This window comes from Pristiophorus japonicus, unplaced genomic scaffold (assembly GCF_044704955.1).
Source record: "Pristiophorus japonicus isolate sPriJap1 unplaced genomic scaffold, sPriJap1.hap1 HAP1_SCAFFOLD_296, whole genome shotgun sequence".
In the NCBI taxonomy this organism is placed as follows: Eukaryota; Metazoa; Chordata; class Chondrichthyes; family Pristiophoridae; genus Pristiophorus; species Pristiophorus japonicus.
In genome coordinates this window covers 704,076-728,148 of record NW_027252735.1, presented here as the reverse complement: position 1 = coordinate 728,148, position 24,073 = coordinate 704,076, and the positions used below count along the sequence as shown (strand labels likewise).

Below are 24,073 nucleotides of genomic sequence, written 5' to 3'. Positions count from 1 at the left end.
TGAGTCGGTCAGACCCTGAGGTCGGTGAGTCGGTCAGACCCTGAGGTCGGTGAGTCGGTAAGGCCCTGAGGTCGGTGAGTCGGTAAGGCCCTGAGGTCGGTGAGTCGGTCAGACCCTGAGGTCGGTGAGTCGGTAAGGCCCTGAGGTCGGTGAGTCGGTCAGACCCTGAGGTCGGTGAGTCGGTCAGACCCTGAGGTCGGTGAGTCAGTCAGACCCTGAGGTCGGTGAGTCGGTAAGGCCCTGAGGTCGGTGAGTCGGTCAGACCCTGAGGTCGCTGAGTCGGTCAGACCCTGAGGTCGGTGAGTCGGTAAGGCCCCGAGGTCAGTGAGTCGGTCAGATCCTGAGGTCGGTGAGTCGGTAAGGCCCTGAGGTCGGTGCGTCGGTCAGACCCTGAGGTCGGTGAGTCGGTCAGACCCTGAGGTCGGTGAGTCGGTCAGACCCTGAGGTCGGTGAGTCGGTCAGACCCTGAGGTCGGTGAGTCGGTCAGACCCTGAGGTCGGTGAGTCGGTAAGGCCCTGAGGTCGGTGAGTCGGTCAGACCCTGAGGTCGGTGAGTCGGTAAGGCCCTGAGGTCGGTTTAGTGTAGCTGCAGTATAACTTCTGTTCCCTTGTACTCTAGGCCTCTAGATATAAAGGCCAGCATCCCATTAGCCTTGTTGATTATTTTCTGTACTGTCCATGACTCTCTAATGATCTGTATCTATGGACTCGCAGGTCTTTTTGGACTGCCACTATTCTCAGCTTTTCACCATTTAGAAAGTGCCCTTTTCTATCTTATTTAGGCCCAAAGTGGGTGGCCTCCTATTTGCCTACATTCAGATCCATTTGCCACAGTTTAGCACATTCACTTCATCTATCGATGGCCCCGAGCAATTTTATGCTTCCATCAACACTGCCAACAAAGTTGCCTAACTTTTTGCCAACAACACATTTGGAGATATGACTTGCTGTGCCATCCTTGAAGTTGTTAATAAATACGGTGAATAGTTTTGACACCTGGAATTTAGTTCCTTTGTTCCAGGACCATTGGAAGATGGTGACAAGAGCCTGTGGAACCTCCACCCTTACTTCACTGAGCAAACCCTGGGATGCAGCCCAGCCGATGATTGTTCCACATTGAAGGCTGACAAATGTTTTATCCCCTCCTTTTTATCTATTTTATCCGGTACAATGTCTCTACTACCTCAACAACTTGCATTTATACAGCGCCTTTAATGTAGTAAAACGTCCTAAGGCGCTTTGCGAGAGTGATTATCAAACAAGATTTGTCACCGAGCAATGTAAGGATAAAGTCGGAAAGCTTGGTAAAAGAGGTAGATTTGAAGGAGTACCTTAAATGAAGGGGGAGGAGTAGAGAGGCGGAGAGGTTTCCAGAGGGAATTCCAGAGCTTTCAGGCCTCGGCAGCCGAAGGCACGACCGCTAATGATGGGGCAACTGTAACCGGTGATGTGCAGGAGACCTGAATTGGAGAAGCACAGAGAGCTCGAAGCTATCTAGTATGAGGTGGTTAGAGAGTTGGGACAGACGCGGGATTGGAAAACAAGAAGGATCATTTTACAATTGACGTATACGTGTGGAAACTGAGGTTGTGTTTTCAGATGATGTCGCTGAGGGGCAGCATGCAGATGGGAAATAGCAGAGTGCCTCCTCCTTTAGTGTGACATGAAGCTGTTGGATTGCTGTAAAAGCCCAACTGGTTTACCATTAGGGAAGGTAATACACCATCTTTATATTCGGCTCGAGTACAGCCTGCTGCTGAACTGTGCTCTAAATTGGCCTGCGCAGCACTAAGTTGAAGTCCCACCATCACCTTACCAAGTGCCAGCTCTGGCTCAGTGCTAGAAATTGCACAACAGAGTCAAAAGGCTGCCGTTTCAAATATCCACATGTGGGAATTTTCACATCATCTCGGCTGACATTTAATTGCTGTACTGCGGCCTATGTTCTCTGAGGTGCTTTTTGGTTTTCGGACTGGGAGCCAATGTAGGTCGGCGAGCACAGAGGTGATGAGTGACCGGGACTTGGTGTGAGTTACACTACGGGCAGCAGAGTTTTGGATCAGTTCAAGTTGATGGAGGGTGGATGATGGGAGGCTGGGCAGGAGAGTGTTAGAATTGTCAAGTCTGGAGGTAACAAAGGCATGGATGAGAGTTTGGGCAGCAGACCAGCTGAGACAGGGTGGAGTCGAGCGATATTATGGAGATGGAAGTCGGCGGTCTGGTGAAGCAGTAGATATGTGGTCAGAAACCCATCTGGGGCCAAATACAACACCAAGGTTGTGAGCGGCCTGGTTCAGCCTTCGACAGTTGCCAGGGAGAGGGATGGAGTTGGTGGCGAGGGAACAGAGTTGGCGATGAAGACCGAAGACAATGGCTTCAGTCTTCCCAATATTTTGTTGCAGGAAATTTCTGCTCATTTTGTACTGGATGTGGGACAAGTAGTGTGACCAATCTGAGTCAGTGGGGGAGACGAAACAGATGGTGGTGAGGGAGAGCTGGGTGCCGTCAGCGTACATGTGGAACCTGGTATTGTGTTTTCGGAGGATATCGCCAAGGGGCAGCACGGAGATGAGAAAAACCGAGGCCTTATACCTCCGCTCAGCTGTCCCTGAAATATGACATTATTCAACAAGAGCTGGGAAGTTCTCCCAGGTGTCCCAGCCAATATTCTTCCCCCAACCAATACCTCAAATTGATTATTCTAGCAATTGTAATGCGAGTAAATCTTCCTCCCTCGGCGGACAGTTTAACAAGGAACACACAAAAGCAACTTTTGTATTTTATTTCAGCATAACTGAGTTTTAACAGTAACATTTTAAATAATTTGAAATTGAGCAAGTTTCTCAGCAGTATGGAGGAACTATTTCATCTCCACTGTGTGAAACAAAATCTCAAATGCCTTTTTCAATTGAACTTTAATTGAACCTTAAACCTAGCGCTCAGATAGAATGTTGAATCGAGCTGATTTGAATATGGAAAAACATCCCAGTGATTCAGCGAATTGGTAAAGAGGGAGAGCGAGGATGAAAGGTGAAATGTTCACGGAAACAAGCAATCTGCTTTCTCACTGGAAAGAATCATTTTGTGGTGCAAACAAATATCCCGTCATGAATTGGCAGCCCTTGCTGCGGGTTCATTGCATTGAGGCCCGGTTTCTCCAAGGCCGGTTTGTAAACATGCTAGGAATACAGGAATATGTATTAATAATGCTAATCGGTTGCTGGTATTATTATGCTCGACTATTTTTAAATTAACTGTTGCTATAATTTAAGACAAGACAGTAATGTAAAAGATATATTGTTGGCCCCGTTGCCGAGGTCCTTTTGTATATATAGATGGTAATTCTCATCTGGAGATGAGTTGTGATAATCGGGGAGTCAGGTCCGGTTTCACAGCAACCGTTTGCTTTATTTTACTAATTTACCAATTAGTGTAAAGGGATATTTGAGTGCATTGATCATCTCCTCCCTGAACTTACTCTGGGTCACGGTGTAAATGGCCGTGTTCGTGCAGGAACTCAGGAGCTGAAGCATAGTTCCCGCGTGTTCAAAGGTTGCCAAAGGGTTATAAAACGTTCTGTAATTAAAGATGCCTAGAATGCGATAATAGAAGAAATATACAACCGTTGTCAGCCAGAGCAGGATGAAACTGCCGGATATTGCCAATAGTAAAACGATGGACTTTCTGCGGTTCCTCATCTCAGGGTCCTGGTCATTCCCACCATCGCTGCCTTCCCGGAGGTTCCTTCGGGCCCGACTGGCCACTAAAATGCGTCTGACGGTGAGAGCATTCAACAATAAAATCACACAGAAGGGAAGCACTGGGGTTAACAGCTGTTCAAACCAAGAGAAAGCTCTCCATGTGGGTGCAGCATAAAACTGTACTGATACACGGCAACCCCGCGGTATGTTAACTGTAAAATAAGGAGCATACACGAAGGGCCAAGGGACATTCTTTAAACAGAACAGTGCACTCAAAGTCACTATAACCACAGCTGCGGTTCTCTCGGTGCAATATTTGATTTTCAGCTTCTGACAACAAATGGCTACAAACCGATCAAAGGTAAAAGCGACCGTTAACCAAACAGAACTGTCTGTGGCAGTCGGAGCCAGGAAGTGAATGAATCTGCACACAGGAGTGTAGTACAGGAAAGTGTTCCACCAATACAGCACAGACATCTGAAGTAATATCACATTAAAGACAATCACCGTCAGATCCGCCGTCGCCATGGCCACCAGGTAGCGAGTGATGCATTTGGAGAGACTGCACTTTCCCCGGGACAGGATCACAATCGCCATCAGGTTCACTGCGAGAAGGAGAGATAAAGAAACAGTGAAATCACTAACCAGGCTGAGAAACCACCGATCAGTTTAACCGATGTACACGGGCTGTGAGTGTCTTTATTTCGTTATTTCGCCCCTTGTCTCCTCATACGAAGGGGCTCATGCCGGGGTTTCATTTCTGGTAGCGTTGGCTCCGTGACCCCTCATCCAACAGCTGAGTCTTCACTTGGGTCCTCGAAATTACATTTATTTGTCGATTCTGACACTGCGAGGTCTGCGGGGCAGGACATCGCCAAATTTAAAAGCGAAAGGCTACAAGACCAGTTAAATCAGGAAGTACAGGTTAAGTGACACGAAATTTGACTTAAATGCTAATGTACTTAAAAAAGCGAATGACTTGACCCACACAATGCCAGAGATTTTGATTGCAGCAAATACATTGGGAACACGAGCCTGGTGTTGAGTTGTTGCCCGCCATCTATAAGTTATTAATAAGATTAGCTTTCCAGTGCAGCAATGTGAATACATTATGACACAATATGTCAAGGAATGTAATGCAGCACATGCTCCAGTTATAACCAGATACAGGCTTCATATCTCAGCACAAGGCTCGAGCAAAACACGGGGCAGTGGGCACCTGGGAATAAGATAAATCTCACATCCGCGCTGTGTAAGAATAGATCACCGTGAGTTCTCACTCATGTTCTCCAGATAAACCCCTCCCGAACCGTATTGCACAGACTGAGCCCCGTCTCCACAATAACACACATGGACTGAAGCAAGCCGTCATCTTTTTCCCACTGGTCCTCAACATACTTTAAACATCAAACACAAAACATGTCGACAAAAGCCATTTTCCAAAATCATAATAATGATCAGAATTGAACATTTGAGAGGTACCCACAAATTTACCTTTAAGTCAGGAAGACAGTTTCTGCTCCATGTTTTGCTCATCTGATGCGCCTTCTGTGTGTCGCCTGTGCTCCTGAAGGCACTGGCTCCTGCTGGGACACACAGACTCAATCCTCTCTCCCTGAGACACATGCTGGATACACAGACTCAATCCTCTCTCCCTGAGACACACGCTAGATACACAGACTCAATCCTCTCTACCTGAGACACATGCTGGATACACAGACTCAATCCTCTCTCCCTGAGACACACGCTGGATACACAGACTCAATCCTCTCTCCCTGAGACACATGCTGGGACACACAGACTCAATCCTCTCTCCCTGAGACACATGCTGGATACACAGACTCAATCCTCTCTCCCTGAGACACACGCTGGATACACAGACTCAATCCTCTCTACCTGAGACACATGCTGGATACACAGACTCAATCCTCTCTCCCTGAGACACACGCTGGATACACAGACTCAATTCTCTCTCCCTGAGACACACGTTGGGACACACAGACTCAATCCTCTCTTCCTGAGACACATGCTGGGACACACAGACTAAATCCTCTCTCCCTGAGACACATGCTGGATACACAGACTCAATCCTCTCTCCCTGAGACACATGCTGGATACACAGACTCAATCCTCTCTCCCTGAGACACATGCTGGATACACAGACTCAATCCTCTCTCCCTGAGACACATGCTAGACACACAGACTCAATCCTCTCTCCCTGAGACACACGCTGGATACACAGACTCAATCCTCTCTCCGTGAGACACATGCTGGATACACAGACTCAATCCTCTCTCCCTGAGACACACGCTGGGACAGACAACCACAATCCACTCTCCGGGACTGCAGGTTGTCTGACTTTGGGAAACACGACAATCCCACCCTGCCCTTCCTAACCCGATCTCCACAACAGGCGAGCTTTCCACCAGGAGTCAATGGATTACACCCAGCAGTGGCACCCTGCGTGTTTTACCCTGGCCTGGCCAGGGAGCACCAAGGACACATTTGGTGTCTGGACTCGACAGTTCAGCACAGAGCGAGGATGAGTTACTCCGTGCATTTACCATCCAGACAAGAATGGAAGGCTCTCAATGTAATTAAATTTGAAGAACAACATTCTACTTCTACCAGCCTCACAGCACAAACAGCAAATGTTCTGTTACTGACACCAGAGGTGCGGATAATGACCCACCAGGTACTCCAATTGCTGCCAGGATAGGGTAATACACCAATTCGATCTCCGTAATTCGATAAAAAAACATTTATTTTTGAAGATGACTTGTTTTTGTGCTGTAAAGAGCTGTTCAGATTCCAATAGTCAGTTCATGAAGATAACGTTTCAGGTTAATATCGTTCGAGCAAACCCCTAGTGGGACAATTAGATCACATCCCCACTGACATTACTTACAGACTCTTGAACAAACAGGTTTTGGTCCCATGTGACGTTTATCTACAACACTCATTAAGCTGATGCAACATTACACATTGTCCAACTGAGTATCTTTTGGAACAATGAAATGCACAATGACAGAACCACGATTGTTAAGTTTCATATATCCCATGGCAAATGTAACCAGAAGCACACGGCGTAAAATAAAAGGATATATTGCGGATTAAAGTGCCATTTTTACTTGAATCACGTGTACTGCAGATCCCAATCCAGCCCTGTTGTTCCTTCTATCGCCCGACTATGGCCTTTAGCAAAATCTCGGTCACATTGTTTCAGTCACTCCCCCTCGTACTGTCACTCTCATTGCCCAGACCCCTTTCACACAATCCCGAGTTCCTTGTCTGGTAGATTTCTCCATGTCAGTCTTCATCTTTAATGCCCTCTGCCTCTCTAACTCCATTTCCTTCCTGTTCTCCTCCCTTACCGGGTAACGAAGGTGACTCAAAATCATTTTCTATCCTGAGCTCGTTATAAGTTTGTTGGGTAAGGGTATCGCTTCACGTGTACCTGGGATTGCAAAGTCAGATATTGAATATTGAAGGAAAGAAACACCATGGGCGCTTCTAGAGGCCTCTACTGATTGGAATTCAGAAGAATGAGAGGTGATCTTATCGAAACGTATAAGATTATGAGGGGGATTGACAGGGTGGATGCAGAGAGGATGTTTCCACTGATGGGGGAGACTAGAACGAGAGGGCACCCAATAAGGGGCCACCCAATTAAAACAGAGATGAGGAGAAATTTCTTCTCTCAGAGGGTTGTAAATCTGTGGAATTCGCTGCCTCTGAGAGCTGTGGAAGCTGGGTCATTGAATAAATTTAAGACAGAAATCGACGGTTTTTTAATCGATAAGGGGATAAGGGGTTATGGGAAGCGGGCAGGGAAGTGGAGCTGAGTCCATGATCAGATCAGCCATGATCTTATTGAATGGCAGAGCAGGCTCGAGGGGCCGTATGGCCTACTCCTGTTCCTATTTCTTATGTTCTTATGTTCTTATGTTCTTATGTCCATGAGCATCTCCTCAGATACTGAAGCAGTCTAAGCCCGCATGCATCATATTCCCATGTGGATATTTGCACCTGCAGCTCACCAACATTATTTGAATCTAAAGGATAACTGGTTTAGTCATTCACCGCCAGATCTGGCTGGATCACATAAAGCATTATTGGGTCCTGCTCCCGTCTGCAAACATTGCTCACTATTCCACAATCATTCTGGAATGTCAATATAAAATGTGGCTTGTATTCTCCACAGTTAACCATCTTTTTAAACCCCTCTCTCATGTCTCCACCCTCCGACACTAATTGTGAGAAGCTCATGGACTTCTTTGTCTCTCAGATCGTGACCATCCGTTCAGCCACCTCTGCCTCTTCCCTTCCTTCCCCTCGCCCACCGGGACAAACTTATTCTAAAGTTCCAACTGCCCTAGCCCTGAGCTCACACCTTCTCCACTTTATCTCCCATCTCCCCCCATGACCTCTCTGAGCACATCCTGTCCATGAGACCCATTTCCTTCTCCCTTTACCCTACTCCCAACAAACTGTTGACCACCCAACTTCCTTTTCAGGCTCCCATGTTAGCTAATATTGTTAACGGTTGTCTCTCCTCATGTACGTTCCCCCTGTCCCTCTGATCAGCCGTCATCACCCCTCTGCTCAAAAATCAACCCTCGACCCCTCCGTCCATGTTAACTACTGTCCCATCTCCAACATCCCTCTTCTCTCGAAACCTCTTCAATGCGTTGTCGCCTCCCGAATCCGTGCCCATCTTTCCCACAATTCCATGTTTGAATCCCGCGAATCCGGTTTCCGCGCCTGCCACAGGACTGAAACTTCTCTCATCAAAGTTACAAATGGCATCCTTTGTGACTGTGCCAAAGGAGAACAATCCCTCCTGGTCCCTCTTGACCTGTCTGCAGCCCTTTGCTACGGTTGCCTACTCTATCCTTCTCCAACGTCTCTCCATCATAGTCCAGCTGGGTGGGACTGCGTGCGCCTGGTTCCATTCTTATCTAATCGTAGCCAAAGAATCAGCTGCATCGGCTTCTCTTCCCACCCCTGCATCGTTCCCCAAGGATCTCTCCTTGGCCCCCTCCTATTTCGTATCTACATGTTGCCCCTTGGCAACATCATCCAAAAACTCAGTCTCAGTTTCCACATGTCCGCTGATGACACCCAGCTTCACCTCTCCATGGTCTCGAATTGGTCAGACTCCTTGTCCCACATCCCATTCTGGATCGGCACAAATGTTCTCCAATTGAATATTGGGAAGACCGAAGCCAATGTTTTAGGACTTGCCACAAACTCTATTCCCTCTCACTGACTCCATCCCACTCCCTCACTTCTATCTGAGGCTGAACAAAATGTTCGCAAACTTGGTGTCATACTTGACCCAGAGTTGATCATTCGACCACCTATTGACAGCATAACTAAGACCGCTTATTACTACCTCTGTAACATCGCTCACTCCGCCCTTGCCTCAGCTCATCCACAGCCGAAGCCCTCACCCATGCCTTTGTTACCTCTAGACTTGACTGTTCCAACGTACTCCTCGCTGGCATCCCACATTCTACATAAACTAGGTGATCCAAATCTCAGCTCCCCGTGTCCTATCTCGCACCAAGTCCCACTCACCCATCACCCCCTGTGCTCGCTGACCTACATTGGCTCTCGCTTAAGCAGCGCCTTAATTTCAAAATTCTCATTCCTATTTTCAAATCCCTCCATGGCTTCGCCAACTATCTCTGTAAACTTCTCCAGCCCCACAATCCCCCAGGAGACATCTGCACTCCTCTAATTCTGTCCTCTTGACCATCGCTGATTATAATCGCTCAAAGGTTGCTGGCCTTGCCTTCTATTGCCTATGTCATAAGCTCTGGAATTCCCTGCCTAAATCTCTCCGCATCTCTACCTCTCTTTCCTCTTCAGGACACTCCTTAAAAAAAACCTCTGACCAAGCTTTTGGTCACCTGCCCTGATTTCTCCTTATGTGTTTCAGTGTCAAACTTTTTACTTATAGTTTGTTGATCAATATTGCCAGGATATAGAGTCCGAACATTCCATTTACTGATGTCATGAATCGAATTTTGTTCTAATTAATGGTTAGGCTTCCAGTGCCCACCTTCGTTTGTGAGCAAATTGGACAGCAACTTTCAGGGACCCTGCTGTTCAATGTGGAAATCTGGAAGTTGCTGTGTAAGATACCCAACTCCTCACAAAGCTTCCTCGTAAAACCATTTCACCATCTGACTCAGCATTTAAAGGGAGTAAATGGCGTCAAGTTGCTGTAATGACATTGTAGATAAGAAACTCACCGAAAATGCTTTACACATGCCCGTTCCAGTGTAAGTACCCTTGTAACGGCCGGGTAAATGTTAATTACCGCCAAACAAACTATCCGGCACTGAAAATTAACTTTTCCAATTGTGGAGTCTCATTCCTTCAGTTTTTAGTTATTGGTGGAGTTTTTTAATAAATATTTCTCTCTTAATCCAATGTTTCTTTCCCTCTCCTTATTTTTCTTTCAGTGCGTGGTTTCGGTCTGAATTTAATTTCCAACTGAGACTTCCTGGTCAGACTCTGCGCTGCTCATTAACGATGCTTCAGTCTGATTGGTTGAGGAGAGACAGTTGCTTCCCTGTTCACACAGGTCCCAGATGCCCTGTAGAGGGCGCTGTGATTTTTGGATGGGTGGCTGCAGGAGGTTGTCGAGCGAAGGCCTCCGACAAGTGTAAGTCTAATAAATGTCTGACGCCGTTCTCACATCCATGTGTTTCATGGCCAGTAAAAATGTTTCCATCCCAACTCGATTCTTGAAAGATGAGCGCAGCCCTGGGAGGAGTGGGACTGAACAAAGATTTGATCTCACCGTTAACGTTGGAAGGTAGTTACACATGTGTAATTCCATATTACTTGGGTATCAGAGGGGATAATGGCCTCAGAGAGAGTATCAGGGTGGCTAAGGGATTTTTTGCGGGGATTATAAGTGCATGGGGTTCGCAGAGGCTGTAACAGAATCCAAGGGATTCCCGGGGGTGGCAAGGAGTCCGGGCCTCTCAGAAGGTCTCAGCGAGGGCAGTGTGACCAAGAAGGTATGAGAGAGGGTAAGGGGCTCAGGAGGTACCACAGTTAAGGGGGATCAAGCAGAGAGAAGCAGTGGCAATTCTGAGGGCATCGGAGAGGGTGAAGTCAACGTATCATGGGGAAGGAGCTTTCAGGGGCACTGGAGAGCGTAATGAATACGGATCAGGCATCAAAGAGGATGAGAGATTTTCAGAGCATATCGGAGAAGGTAAGAGACAGAGTGCATCGGAGAAGATAGAAGAGCCCAGGGAGAATCAGTGAGGGTAAGGGAAGCTCCGATGATATCAGAGAGGCTAATGGACCCATGTTATATTCTAAACATTGCAGCTTCTAAACAATACTTGTTCTAAATAACAACTTAGTTATAACGGCAAAAAATAAAGGAATAATGGAATAAAGGCAATTCTCAGAATAAGAGGGTAAGAGACAGAGCACATCAGAGACAATAAGGTGTTCAGGGAGAATCAAACAGGGGACGGCTCGCTCAGGAGGTGTCAGATAGTCTAATGAGTTGGCAACATCTAAATATTATATTTTCTATATAACATCGTTAATAACAGCAACAAATCAAACTGAATTGAACAGCTAATGTGCCGTGTCACACGTGGAAGGAATGAGAGAGTACAATGGGAGTGGACTGGATATTCGACAGTGCTGGCGGGTTCCTTTCATGCCGCTCAGCGTTGTGGCCATTTTTATAACTGGGTTCCATGGACTGAAGCCAAGAGATTGCTCCTGGAACCATCTGTCCCCCAGTGTGAGAAGTGAAAGATAAACTGCTGGAACCCACAATGCTGAGATTCAGAGACTCCTGCTCTACTACCTGAGCTAGCCATGCCTGCCCCAATCACTCCTCCCTGTCTGTTATTGCAGGAAGGCAGCTCTTGGCGAAGCTGCAGGGGCTCAGCTTGGCATACAATCCCAGAAGTGCTCCTCTAGCACAAACACTTTTTATTGTGGAATCATTCTCAGGCCTTTCACTTGTCATCGTGCCCCATATTGAGCAGTATAGTACCATAGGGACAGGAGAAGACCATCCAGCCCCTCGGAAGGGAACGCAAGCCGAGGGCTAAGGGAAAGCTTGCATAGTGGTTATGTTACTGGCTGAGTAATCCCGAGGCCTGCATTAATCATTTGGAGACGTAAGTCCTTAATACCACCTGGGCAGCTGGGGAATTTAAATTTATTAACTAACTAAAGCTGCAGTAAAAGGCCAGTATCAGTATATGGTGACCATGGAACCACCGGATTGTCGTCAAAACCCATCCCGTGCACGACTGTCTCTTAGGGAAGGAAATCTGCCATCCTTACCTGATCTGGCCTACGTGTGACTCCAGACCCACAGCAATGTGGGTGACCCTTAACTGCCCTGTGAAATGGCCTATTAACATGCACAGTCCCTTGATGGAGAGAGTTACTGCTTTCTGCAATAATTTGTGTAATTGTGTCCTTCCTGATCTGACTCATGATCGAATGCAGCACAGAGGGAAGCCATTTGGCCCATAATCCCTGGACTGGCTCTTTGAAAGAGCGAGCCAATTAGTCCCATTCCCCGGCCTTTCCCTGTAGCCCTGAAAATTTCCCCCCTTCAAGTATTGATCAAATTCCCTTTGTGAATAATATTATTGAATCTGTATCCATCTCTCGTTCAGGCATCGCATTCCAGAATGTAACAACCTGCTGCGACAAACATGTCTCCTCGGCTCGCCTCTGGTTCTTTTGCCAATTATATTAAATGTGTCTCCCCTGGATACCGCCCCTGCAGCCAGTGGAAACACTTTCTCCCATTTTACTCAAAAGCCTCATAAACCCCGGTATTAATTCCCTCATTCCTGGCTCCATTCTAGGAAATCTCCTCGGCACCATTTCCAAAGCTCTGCCATGATTTGATGTGGTGCCCAGAATTGGACACAATACTCCATCTAATGCCGAACCAGTGATGTGTAATGATTGAGCACAACTTCCTTCCATTTGTATTCGACCTGTGTTTATAAATCCAAGGATAGTGTATGCTTTATTTAACAACCTGCTCAATGTGTCCGGCCACCTTCACTGATTTGTTATGTAAACGCCAGGTCTTTCTGATACTGTATCCCTTTAAAATTTAGTTCATATTGCCTCTCCTCATTCTGCCTTGCAAATTGTATCACTTCACACGTCCCTGCAATAAATTTCATCCGCCATGTGTCTGCCAATTTCTCCTGTCTGTCCTCCTGGAGTCTGTTACTATCCTCCTCATTGTTTACAACATTTCTGAGTTTGGTGAAGTCTGCCAATGTTGAAATTATTCCCAGTATACACAAGTTCACGTCATTATTATATATGGAAAAGAGCAGTGGTCCTAATGCAGATCCCACTTTATACTTTATACTTCCCTCCAGTCTGAGAAACAGCCGTTCACCACTACTTTCTGCTTTCTGTCCCTTGTGTGTACTTTATCAAACGCTTTTTGGAAGTCCAGATATACAACATCTACCACAATACCCTCATCAACCCTCTCCATTTCTTCACCAAAGATCTCCTTCAAGTTTGTCAGACAGGATTTTCCATTCACAATTCCATACTGGCTATCATTTATTAACCCCTCATTTTCTAATATTTTTTCAACAGCGGTGTAACGTTTGCAACCCTCCAGTGTTCGGGCACCTGTCCCAAATTAAGGAGGATTCAAAGATTCTGGCCAGAGCCTTTGCTATTTCTCCCCTTACTTCCCTCAGTAACCCAGGATGCATCCCATCTGGACCAGTTGACTTTTCTACTTTGAGCCAACCTTCTAAATATTCCCTCTTAATTTTTTTACCAATCGAATGTCTCCACTAACTCCAGCATTACTGTGACATTGGCAGCATTCTCTGCTTTTGTAACAACAGATGCAAAGTCATCATTTAGTGTCGCAGCCCTCTGCATTAACAAGTTTATTTCCTTTTTGGTCCATAATTGGCCCCACTCTTCCTCGGTCTATCCTTTTATTATTTGTACATTTATAAAATACTTTGTGTTCTCTTTTATGTTACCAGCTAATCTATTCTCATAGACTCGATATTCCCACCTTATTTCTTCTTTACATTTCCCCTCTGCACTTTCTGTATTCTGTTTCATTATCCTCTGTATTATGAATCTGCCATTCTTTGTGTCAGTCCTTCTCGGGTCCCCTCCCTCACCTCTTTTTCGGGGACATTGATGACTGTATTGGTGCAGGTTCCTGCTCTCGCCCTGAACTCGAAAATGTCATTCACTTTGCATCCAATGTCCACCCTTCTCTCACCTTCACATGATCCATCTCTGACTCTTCCCTTCACGTCCTCAACTTCTCTGTCTCCATTTCTAGCGATAGGCTTTCGGCCACTGACTCCCACAGCTCGCTGGACTATACTCCCTAACATCCCGCATCCTGTATGGACTCCATTCCATTCTCCCAATTTATCCATCTCCGTCGCATCTGCTCTTACGATGCCACCATTCACATGAGTGCCTCTGACGTGTCTTCCTTTTTCCTCACAGTGGATTTCCCCCCACCATAGTTAACATGGCCCACGACCGTGTCTGTTCTATTTCCTGCACCTCTGCTCTCACCCCTTCCCCTCCCTCTCAGAACCACAACAGGGTCCCCCTTGTCCTCACCTTCCAACCAACCAGCCTCCACATTTTACGGACATCCTCCGCCATTTCCTCCAGCTCCAGCCTGGTCCCACCACCAATCACATCTTCCTCTTCCCTCCCCTCTCAGCATTCCAAAGGGCCCACTCCCTCCCCGACAAGCTGGTGCCTTCTGCAGTCACCTCCAGCAGCCCCACTCCTTCCCACGGCACCTTCCCGTGCAAGGGCAGGAGAGGCAACACCCACCCTTTTACCTCCTCCCTTTCAGGTATTAAATGTGTGTTTGTATCTATCTTCACCAAGGGAGAGGATGCTGCCATAGACAAAGTGAAGGAGAGGGTAGTGGAGACAAATGGATAAACATTGATAAAGAGGCTTTAAGAAGGCTGGCTGTGCTTAAAGCAGATACATCACTAGGAGCGGATACTGAGGAAATTGAGGGTGGAAATGGTGGAGGTACTGGCCATAATATCCCAATCCTCCATAGCTACAGGGGTACTGCCAGAAGAATGGAGAATTGCAAATGTTACACCATTGTTCAGGAAAGGGAGTAACAATTAACCCAGCAACTACAGGCCAGTAAGTTTTACCTCGGTAGTGAGAAAGATGTGAGAAACCATAATCAGGGACATAATTAACAGTCACTTGGATAGGGGTAGATTAATTAAAGAAAGCATGCATGGATTTGTTAAAGGAAAATCGTGTTTAACCAACTTGATGGAGTATTTGTGATGAGGTAACAGAGAGGATTGATGAGGGTGATGCAGTTGACGTAGTGTACATGGATTTGCAAAAGGCATTTGAAAAAGTTCCACATAGTAGGCTTGCCAGAAAAATTGAAGCCCCTGGAATATAAGGATCAGTAGCCTGGATAGGAAATGGTCTCAGTTACAGGAAACAAAGAGGAATGGGGAATGGTTGTTCTTCAGTCTGGAGGAAGGTGGTCTTCCCCAGGGTCACTCTGGGACCACAGCTTTTCTTGGTATGTATTGATGTCTTGGACGTGGCTATCCAGCGCACAATTTCACATTGTTCAGTTGAGGAAACTGGAAGTGTAGTGAGGAGGAAGGTGATTATCTTCAGGAAGACAAAGATGGCAGCTGAAATTTAATGCAGAAATGTGTGAAGTGATGCATTTTGGTAGAAATAATGAGGGGAGCACATATAAACTAAATGGCACAACACTAAAGTGGGTGTTCAAACAGAAGATAGCTGGGGGTATGTGTGCGTAAATCGTTGAAGCTGGCAGGACAGATCGATATAGCGGTTATAAAGCGTACAGGATCATGGGCTTCATAAACAGAGGTATAGAGTGGAAAAGTGTGGAACTGATGATAAACCTATGTAAAATCCTGGTTCGGCCCCAACTGGAATACTGGGTCCAATTCTGGGCATCGCACTTCAGGAAAGATGTGACAGCCTCAGAGAGGGTCAGAAAATATTGGTGAGAGTTATTCCAGGGATGAGGGACTTCAGTTACATGGATAGACTGCAGAAGCTGGGCTTATTCTCCTTTTTACTATTATATCATAACCCCATGTGACAACCTCATTCAATACAGCCGTGCATTTACAGAGGGTGAACAGGTCCCACTGGTTCTGTAGTTTGGTTCCACTCCAGCGGGGAGCTTGTTGATTGTGAGGTGGAGCATGGTGGCGAGGAAGATTGAGAAGAGGGTTGGGGCAATGACACAGCCCTGTTTTACCCCAGTCCGGACATGGATTGGGTTTGTGATGGATCCGTTGGTCAGGATCACGGCCTGCATGTCGTCGTGGAGCAGGCGGAGGATGGTGATGAACATTTGGGGACATCCAAAACGGAGGAGGACGCTCCATAGACCCTTGTGGTTGACAGTGTCAAAGGCCTTTGTAAGGTAAGAGAAGGCCATGTATAAGGGCTGGCGCTGTTCCCGGCATTTTTCCTGCAGCTGCCGCGCTGCAAAGATCATGTCCGTTGTGCCCCGTAGGGGACTAAATCCGCACTGTGACTCCGGGAGGAGCTCCTCGGCCAAGGGAAGAAGGTGGTTGAGGAGGACTATAGCGATGACTTTCCCAGTGGCTAATAGCAAAGAGATTGCGCCGTCTCCAGGCCAGATCCAAGACCACCCCAACCTCTGTCGTTGAGATACAGTACACGGATGAGGCCTGCATCTGCGCACATCCAGAGGCTGAACTCCTGGACATAGTCGATGTATTTACTGAGGCGTACGAAAGCATGGGCCTTACGCTAAACATCCGTAAGGCAAAGGTCCTCCACCAGCCTGTCCTTATCGCACAGCACTGTCCCCCAGTCATCAAGGTCCACGGCGCGGCCCTGGACAACGTGGACCACTTCCCATATCTCGGGAGCCTCCTATCAACAAGAGCAGGCATTGATGACGAGACCCAACACCGCCTCCGGTGCGCCAGAGCAGCCTTCGGCCGCCTGAGGAAAAGAGTGTTTGAAGACCAGGTCCTCAAAACTGCCACCAAGCTCATGGTCTACAGGGCTGTAGTAATACCCGCCCTCCTGTATGGCTCAGAGACATCGACCATTTACAGTAGACACCTCAAGTTTCTGGAGAAATATCACCAACGATGTCTCCGCAAGATCCTACAAAACCCCTGGGAGGACAGACGCACCAACATCAACAGCCTTATTCAAGCTAACATCCCCAACATTGAAGCACTGACCACACTCGATCAGCTCCGCTGGGCAGGCCACATAGTCCGCACGCCAGACATGAGACACGAGACTCCCAAAGCAAGTGCTCTACTCGGAGCTACTTCACAGCAAATGAGTCAAAGGTGGGCAGAGGAAATGTTACATGGACACCCTCAAAGCCTCCCTGATAAAGTGTAACATCCTCACTGACACCTGGGAGTCCCTGGCCCAAGACCGCCCTAAGTGGAGGAAGTGCATCCTGAGAGGGCGCTGAGCATCTCGAGTCTCGTCGCCGAGAGCATGCAGAAATCAAGCACAGAGAGCGGACAGAGCATGCGGCAAACCTGTCCCACCCACCCCTTCCCTCAACGACTATCTGTCCCACCTCTGACAGGGACTGTGGCTCTCGTATTGGACTGTTCAGCCACCAAAGAACTCACTTCAGGAGTGGAAGCAAATCTTCCTCGATTCCGAGTGACTGTCTATGATGATGATGAATTTACGCACATGTTCTCCAAACTGGCCTTTGCATTTCTCCCCCGTCTGATCCCTCTTTTTGAACAACTTGTAATTCTGATGCTGCTTGTCACTCGCCGTCCTCTGTACACCTTGTGCCTCCTCTCTGATGCATCATCCTGATTCCCAACAACTGGCAAATTAGTTTCCACCCTCCCCCATAGCACGAGTTAACCTCCCTGTGAGGACATTTGCCTCAGCCCGGTCCATGTGCATCCCTCCATCTTGAACAGGTTTCTCCTGCCGCAGGATTGGTCCCAATGTTCCAGGAATGTAAAGCCTCCCTCTCGCACCATATCACCAGCCACGCATTAACCTGATTTATCTTGTACTGTACTATCGGTGTATTTAAGCCGATGAGGGGGGTGGATGTAGAGGGTTATGCTGATAGATTTAGATGAGGAAGGACAGGAGGAGGCTCCAGTTGAACATAACCGCCGACATGGACTGGTTGGCCGAATGGTCTGATTCTTTGCTGCATATTGTATGTAATCGATGTACTAGTGCGCGGCAGTGTCAATAATCCAGGGATTGTCACCTTCGAGGTCCTTCTCTTCCAGCCCCTCCCTAACTGGCCAAGTGTTGTCTGTAGGGCGCCAAGCCTTTTCCATCCGATATCATTAGTTCCAACATGGACCACGACTTCTGACTGTTCCCCTGCCCCACAGAATGTTTCTGTTCCACGTCATCTGTTAATCTGGCACCAGGGAGGGAACATTTCATGTGTGACTCACACCGAGAGTTACAGAAGCACATGTCTATCCCCCTCACTATTCAATCTCCTGTGAACTCGGCATTTCTACCCTTTCCTGTGCCCCCATGTAGTCCTTTGCCCCACTGTGCCGTCAATGTGCTCTCGACTGTAGTGCGCCCGAGGTGCTGCTACCCGCGAAGACAACCAGTTTCTGAGTGCCACACTCCCGGCAGATTGCTGCACTGCCTGCCTCGTATTCCTCCCATGTCGGATGGCCACCCACGTACTGTCCTCCTGAACTCTCTGTGCTGCACGCTGGCCACCTCCTGGAACGTGTGCTCCCGGGAAATCTCAGCCTCCCATATTCCCAGCGGTGACACCTGGTGCTCCACAAGCTCAGAGACCCTGAGCTCGAGCTCCAACAGCAGAGGCACTTCTTGTGCCCGTGGTAATCCAGGAGTCACGAAGTGTCCTCGAGTTCCCACATTGAACACAATGTGCAGGCAATGGGTCTCGGCTCTCCCATCATTTTACTGACATTAACCGTTAGTGATGTTAAAGTTCTTTTTACATCGAGTGCTTCACTCCTCCCTCCTGTATTTTGCTCTTGTCCCCCCCGCCCCTGTTTAAATTACTTCTCACCTCCTTCCCTCTCTGCACCTAATCCCCACTCTCACCAAATCCCCGTTTTAAAGACATTTTCCTGCTGGTAATTCACTGTGTTGAGCAGTTCACTCTCTCTATGCTCCATCCCTCGAGTTTCATTCCAGTTCCTGTCAGTAATTTAATGCTCCCCTTCTTTCTCTTCCTGACAATCCAGTGTTGTTTATTTCTCCAAAGTAGAAGTTTGTTCTTTGATTATCAATTCATCGTCACTGTAATTCTATCTTTTCAATTCAATATCTCAACAAACATCACCTTAAAAAAAACTACAACAGGGAAACATACATAGAAGTATAGAAAATAGGTGCAGGAGTAGACCATTCGGCCCTTCGAGCCTGCACCACCATTCAATAAGATCACGGCTGATCATTCACCTCAGTAGCCCACTCCTGCCTTCTCTCCATACCCCTTGATCCCTTTAGCCGTAAGGGTCACATCAAACTCCCTTTTGAATATATCCAACGAACTGGCCTCAACAACTTTCTGTGGTAGAGAATTCCACAGGTTCACAATTCTCTGAGTGAAGAAGTTTCTCCTCATCTCAGGTTTATATGTCTTACCCCTTATCCTTCGACTGAGACCCCGGTTCTGGACTTCCCCAATATCAGGAACATTCTTCCTGCATCTATCCTATCCAATCCCGTCAGAATTTTAAATGATTCTACGAGATCCCCTCTCATCCTTCTAAATTCCAGTGAATACAGGCTCAGTCGATCCAGTCCTTCTTCGTATGTCAGTCCTGCCATCCCGGAAATCCATCTGGTGAACCTTCGCTGCACTCAATAGCAAGAATGTCCATCCTCAGTTTCGGAGACCAAAACTGCACACTATACTCAAGGTGTGGTCTCATCGAGGCCCTGTACAACTGCAGCAAGACCTCCCTGTTCCTATATTCAAATCCTCCAGCTATGAAGGCCAACATACCATTTGCTTTCTTAACTGCCTGCTGTACCTGCATGTCTACTTTCAATGAATGATGTACCATGACACCCAGGTCTCGTTGCAGCTCCCATTTTACTAATCTGTCACCATTCTGATAATAATCTGCCTTCCTGTTTTTGCCACCAAAGTGGATAACCAAACACTTATCCACATTATGCTGCATCTACTATGCATTTCCCCACTCACCTAACCTGTCCAAGTCACCCTGCAGCCTCTTAGCTTCCTCCTCACAGCTCACACTGCCACCCAGCTTTGTGTCATCTGTAAACTTGGAGGTATTACATTTAATTCCTTTGTCTAAATCATTAATATATATTGTAAATAGCTGGGGTCCCAGCACTGAACCTTGCAGTACTCCACTAGTCACTGCCTGCCATTCTGAAAAGGACCCATTTATTCCCACTCTTTGCTTTTTGTCTGCCAACCAGTTCTCTATCCACGTCAATACATTACCCCCAATCCCATGTGCCTTAATCTTACACGCTAATTTCTGGTGTGGGACCTTGTCAAAAGCCTTTTGAAAGTCCAAATACACCACATTCACTGGTTCTCCCTTGTTCACTCTACTAGTTACAACTTCAAAAAATTCGAGAAGATTTGTCAAGAATGATTTCCCTTTCATAAATCCATGCTGACTTGGACCAATCCTGTCACTACTTTCCAAATGCGCTGCTATTATATCTTTAATAATTGATTCCAGCATTTTCCCCACTACTGATGCCAGGCTAACCAGTCGAGAATTCTCTGTTTTCTCTCTCTCTCCTTTTTTAAAAAGTGGGGTTACATTAGCAACCCTCGAATCCATAGGAACTGATCCAGAGTCTGTAGAATGTGAGAAAATGACCACAATGCATCTACTATTTCTGGGGCCACTTCCTTAAGTACTCTGGGATGCAGACTTTCAGGCCTTGCGGAATTATCGGCCTTCAATCCCATCAATTTCCCGAACACCATTTCCTGACGAAGAGGGATTTCCCTCAATTGCCCCTTCTCGCGAGACCCTCAGTCCCCTAGTATTTTCGGGAGGTTATTTGTGTCTTCCTGAGTGAAGACTGAACCAAAATATTTGTTCAATTGGTCTGCCATTTCCATTGTCCCCATTATGAATTCACCTCATTCTGACTGCAAGGCATCTACATTAGTCTTCACTAATATTTTTGTCTTTCCATATCTATAAAAGCTTTTGCAGTCAGTTTTTATGTTCCCTGCAAGCTTACTCTCATACTCTATTTTACCCGTTCTAATTAATCCCTTTGTCCACCTCTGCTGAATTGTAAATTTCTCCCAGTGTCGAAATCTCGACCTCAGAAAAGAATGACTCCGACACTTACAGCTCCGATGGAAGTTTCCCTTTTAATTTACTTGCTCGCAAGGGGTAGGTTTCACTCAGTCAAGGGCTAAACGAAACCTCCGCAATGGTACAGCTTCACAAGATATTTATACAGTAAAACCCAAGTTCTGGCCTCTCCCTGTGTATTGCTCTGTCTCACAGTCAGTGAATACAGATAAAGAGTTAATTACTATATCCTGGTACTGAAATGGTGTCAAGATATTTCCTTTTGTCAGGGTTATCAGAAAGCCAAACGGCCATTACTCCATGAGTCATAGGTAATGGGCTATCACCTGTCTTGTATTGTATCAGGATTATCCAATTTCCTGGTCAGTTTACCTGTTTGCTTCAAATGGATGAGGTAAAGGAAAGAGATAATGGCTAGAAGATAAGGGTGGGGTGACATGGAACTCCTGTAGTGTAGACAATAGGAGAGCACCATGGGGGGTTACTTGTCTCAGCATGACTTGTCTCCTAGCTGTCTGATAACCATCAGCCATCTAACAGCAGGTTTAGCTGTTCATAATAAGCTGGCTGCTAAAATGCAGAAAGTTCTGGAAGGGCCAGGACTCCATTTTAATCAAAAGGCACACAAATACCGTATGGTATCAGCTTAGATAAAAATACATTTCCACATTCCCCCATTTTGTCCTTCACAAGGACAACTCAATCCATTCTGATCTTGTACAGTCTCTCCATTATACCCTCAGGATTTCCTATTCTGGGAGTAATGCTTAGGAAGGGAGGCTGATGGTTATTATCATAATTGGGCTGGTACCATCCCTGGAAGGCTGTAAGATTATACCCTGCCGACCTCCATTCTGTTTGCTCCTTTGTTTCTGGCCCCTTAGTTAGTTTTGTCCTGTTTTGCACTGTCAACCATTCTACCATTTCTGATTCGTTAAAGGGGACAGATCTCAGGGGAATACCTCCCCTGGAGTGGACAGGTACATGGGAACATATCCAGCAACTCGACAAGTTTCTTTCTTGAGCATACCTATGACTCAGAGCCATAAATACGTTTACGTGCAATTCCCTTCGGTGGTGGGTCTGTACCCCTGGTGTAATCAATAATGTGAAGTAAAACCCTGTCAAGCCCAGCACCATCAGTCCCCATAGTCCATACAGTTCTTTATTCAGTCTTCCTTTTTCTGTTCCTCTGATTCCTTCGTCCCTTCCTCCTGGTCGGGTGCCCGTTTGCAATGGGATGCGTGGATCCATGTTGGTCTTTCCTTTACCTTGATTGCATATTGGTCGCCAGCAAGACCTGGTATGGTCCTTCGAATCTTGGCTGTAGATTGCTTTTCCTTTTAAAAATCTTGATGTAAACGAATTCCCCGGGCTCCAGGTTATGACACTTCCCTTCCGCTGGCTTGACTTGGGCTTCCTTTACCTGTGAATGAAAGCTGGAAATACATTTGGTTAGTGCAATACAATAATTCAACATATTTTCCTCCATTTTGTGGATGTCCATCTGTTTTGCAGTAAATGGTGCTGTAAAAGGTAGTCGTTGGGGACGTCCCATAACTATCTCATGTGGTGACAAGCCTGTTGTTCTGTTGGTTGCAGATCGCATTACCATCAAAGCTAAGGGCAGCAGTTCTGTCCATTTCAGTCCAGTGTCATTGCATAGTTTTGCCAGCTTATTTTTAAGCATTCCATTATATCTTTCAACAAGTCCAGCTGATTGTGGATGATAACTGCAATGAAAACGTTGATTAATCTGTAAAGCTTTACACATTTCTCTTATGACAGTTCCCGTGAAATGTGACCCGTTATCACTGGAAAGCTTAGCAGGGATTCCGAAGCGCGGTACAATTTCTTTTAACAAACATTTAGCAACAGTAGTGGCATCGGCCTTTTTACATGGAAAGGCTTCAATCCATCTAGAGAACACATCTACAATAACTAATACATACTTGAATCCCATACACATAGGTAATTCAATAAAATCCATTTGTAAATGTACAAAAGGCCCGACTGGATTTGGGTGGGAGGCAGATTCTACTTTTTCCGTCTTACCCGGATTCATTGTCTGACAGGTAACACAATTTTCACAGATTTGTTTTGCAATTGCCGAAATACCTGGTGCATACCAAGTTGCCAAAATATAATCTGCCAATCCCCCTTTGCCTGCATGTGTGAATGTATGAACACATCGGGCAATCCATGGAAGTAAGGATCTAGGGGCCACCACGCGGCCGTCATGGTGAACCCATATTCCTTCTGGATTTTTATAACATTGATCCTTCGTCCAGGTCACCACCTCCTCCGTACTGGCCTGTGTCTGAAAGGTCAGCACGTCATTAATAGTGGGTGGCGGGTCTGTCTCCTTCTCCGTACTGGCCTGTGTCTGAAAGGTCAGCACGTCATTAATAGTGGGTGGTGGGTCTGTCTCCACCTCCGTACTGGTCTGTGTCTGAAAGGTCAGCACGTCATTAATAGTGGGTGGTGGGTCTGTCTCCTCCTCCTCCGTACTGGCCTGTGTCTGAAAGGCCAGCACGTCATTAATAGTGGGTGGTGGGTCTGAGCAATTATTTTTCCTTAGTGGGAACAATGACACCTGCATCCCCCCTTTTGACAGAGCTGCTGACTTAGCTGCATTATCAGCTCTGGCATTCCCAAGTGCCACCTCATTCGACTGGCCTGTATGTGCCTGGCATTTGATAATGGCAAGTTTTAAGGGGCATTGAATGGCTCGCAGGAGATTTTCCACTTGTTCTGCATTTTTGATAGGGGTTCCTGAAGAAGTCAGGTACCCGCGAATCTTCCAAATTTGTCCATAGTCATGTGATACCCCAAAAGCATACCTGGAGTCAGTGTAGATATTAACTGTGTGTCCTTCAGCCAGAATACAGGCTCGAGTTAACGCAAACAATTCGGCTTGTTGGGCTGAAAAGGAGTCTGGAAGAGAGGCTGTTTCGACAACATTAAACTGAGTTACAATTGCATAAGC

The 24,073-nt window shown here is 46.7% G+C and overlaps 1 protein-coding gene across 1 annotated transcript in view; it reads right to left on the bottom strand.

The window, feature by feature from the left end:
* Positions 1 to 3,355: 3,355 nt before the first annotated feature.
* The window catches only part of LOC139248812 (probable G-protein coupled receptor 139), a gene marked incomplete at its 5' end in the record, with an annotated part of 78,119 nt that continues 57,401 nt past the window's right edge, over positions 3,356 to 24,073 (bottom strand). The window contains one exon of the mRNA XM_070872191.1: positions 3,356 to 4,305. Within this exon, the coding sequence (XP_070728292.1) occupies positions 3,407 to 4,305 (899 nt within the window). The remainder of the gene's footprint in view (positions 4,306 to 24,073) is intronic.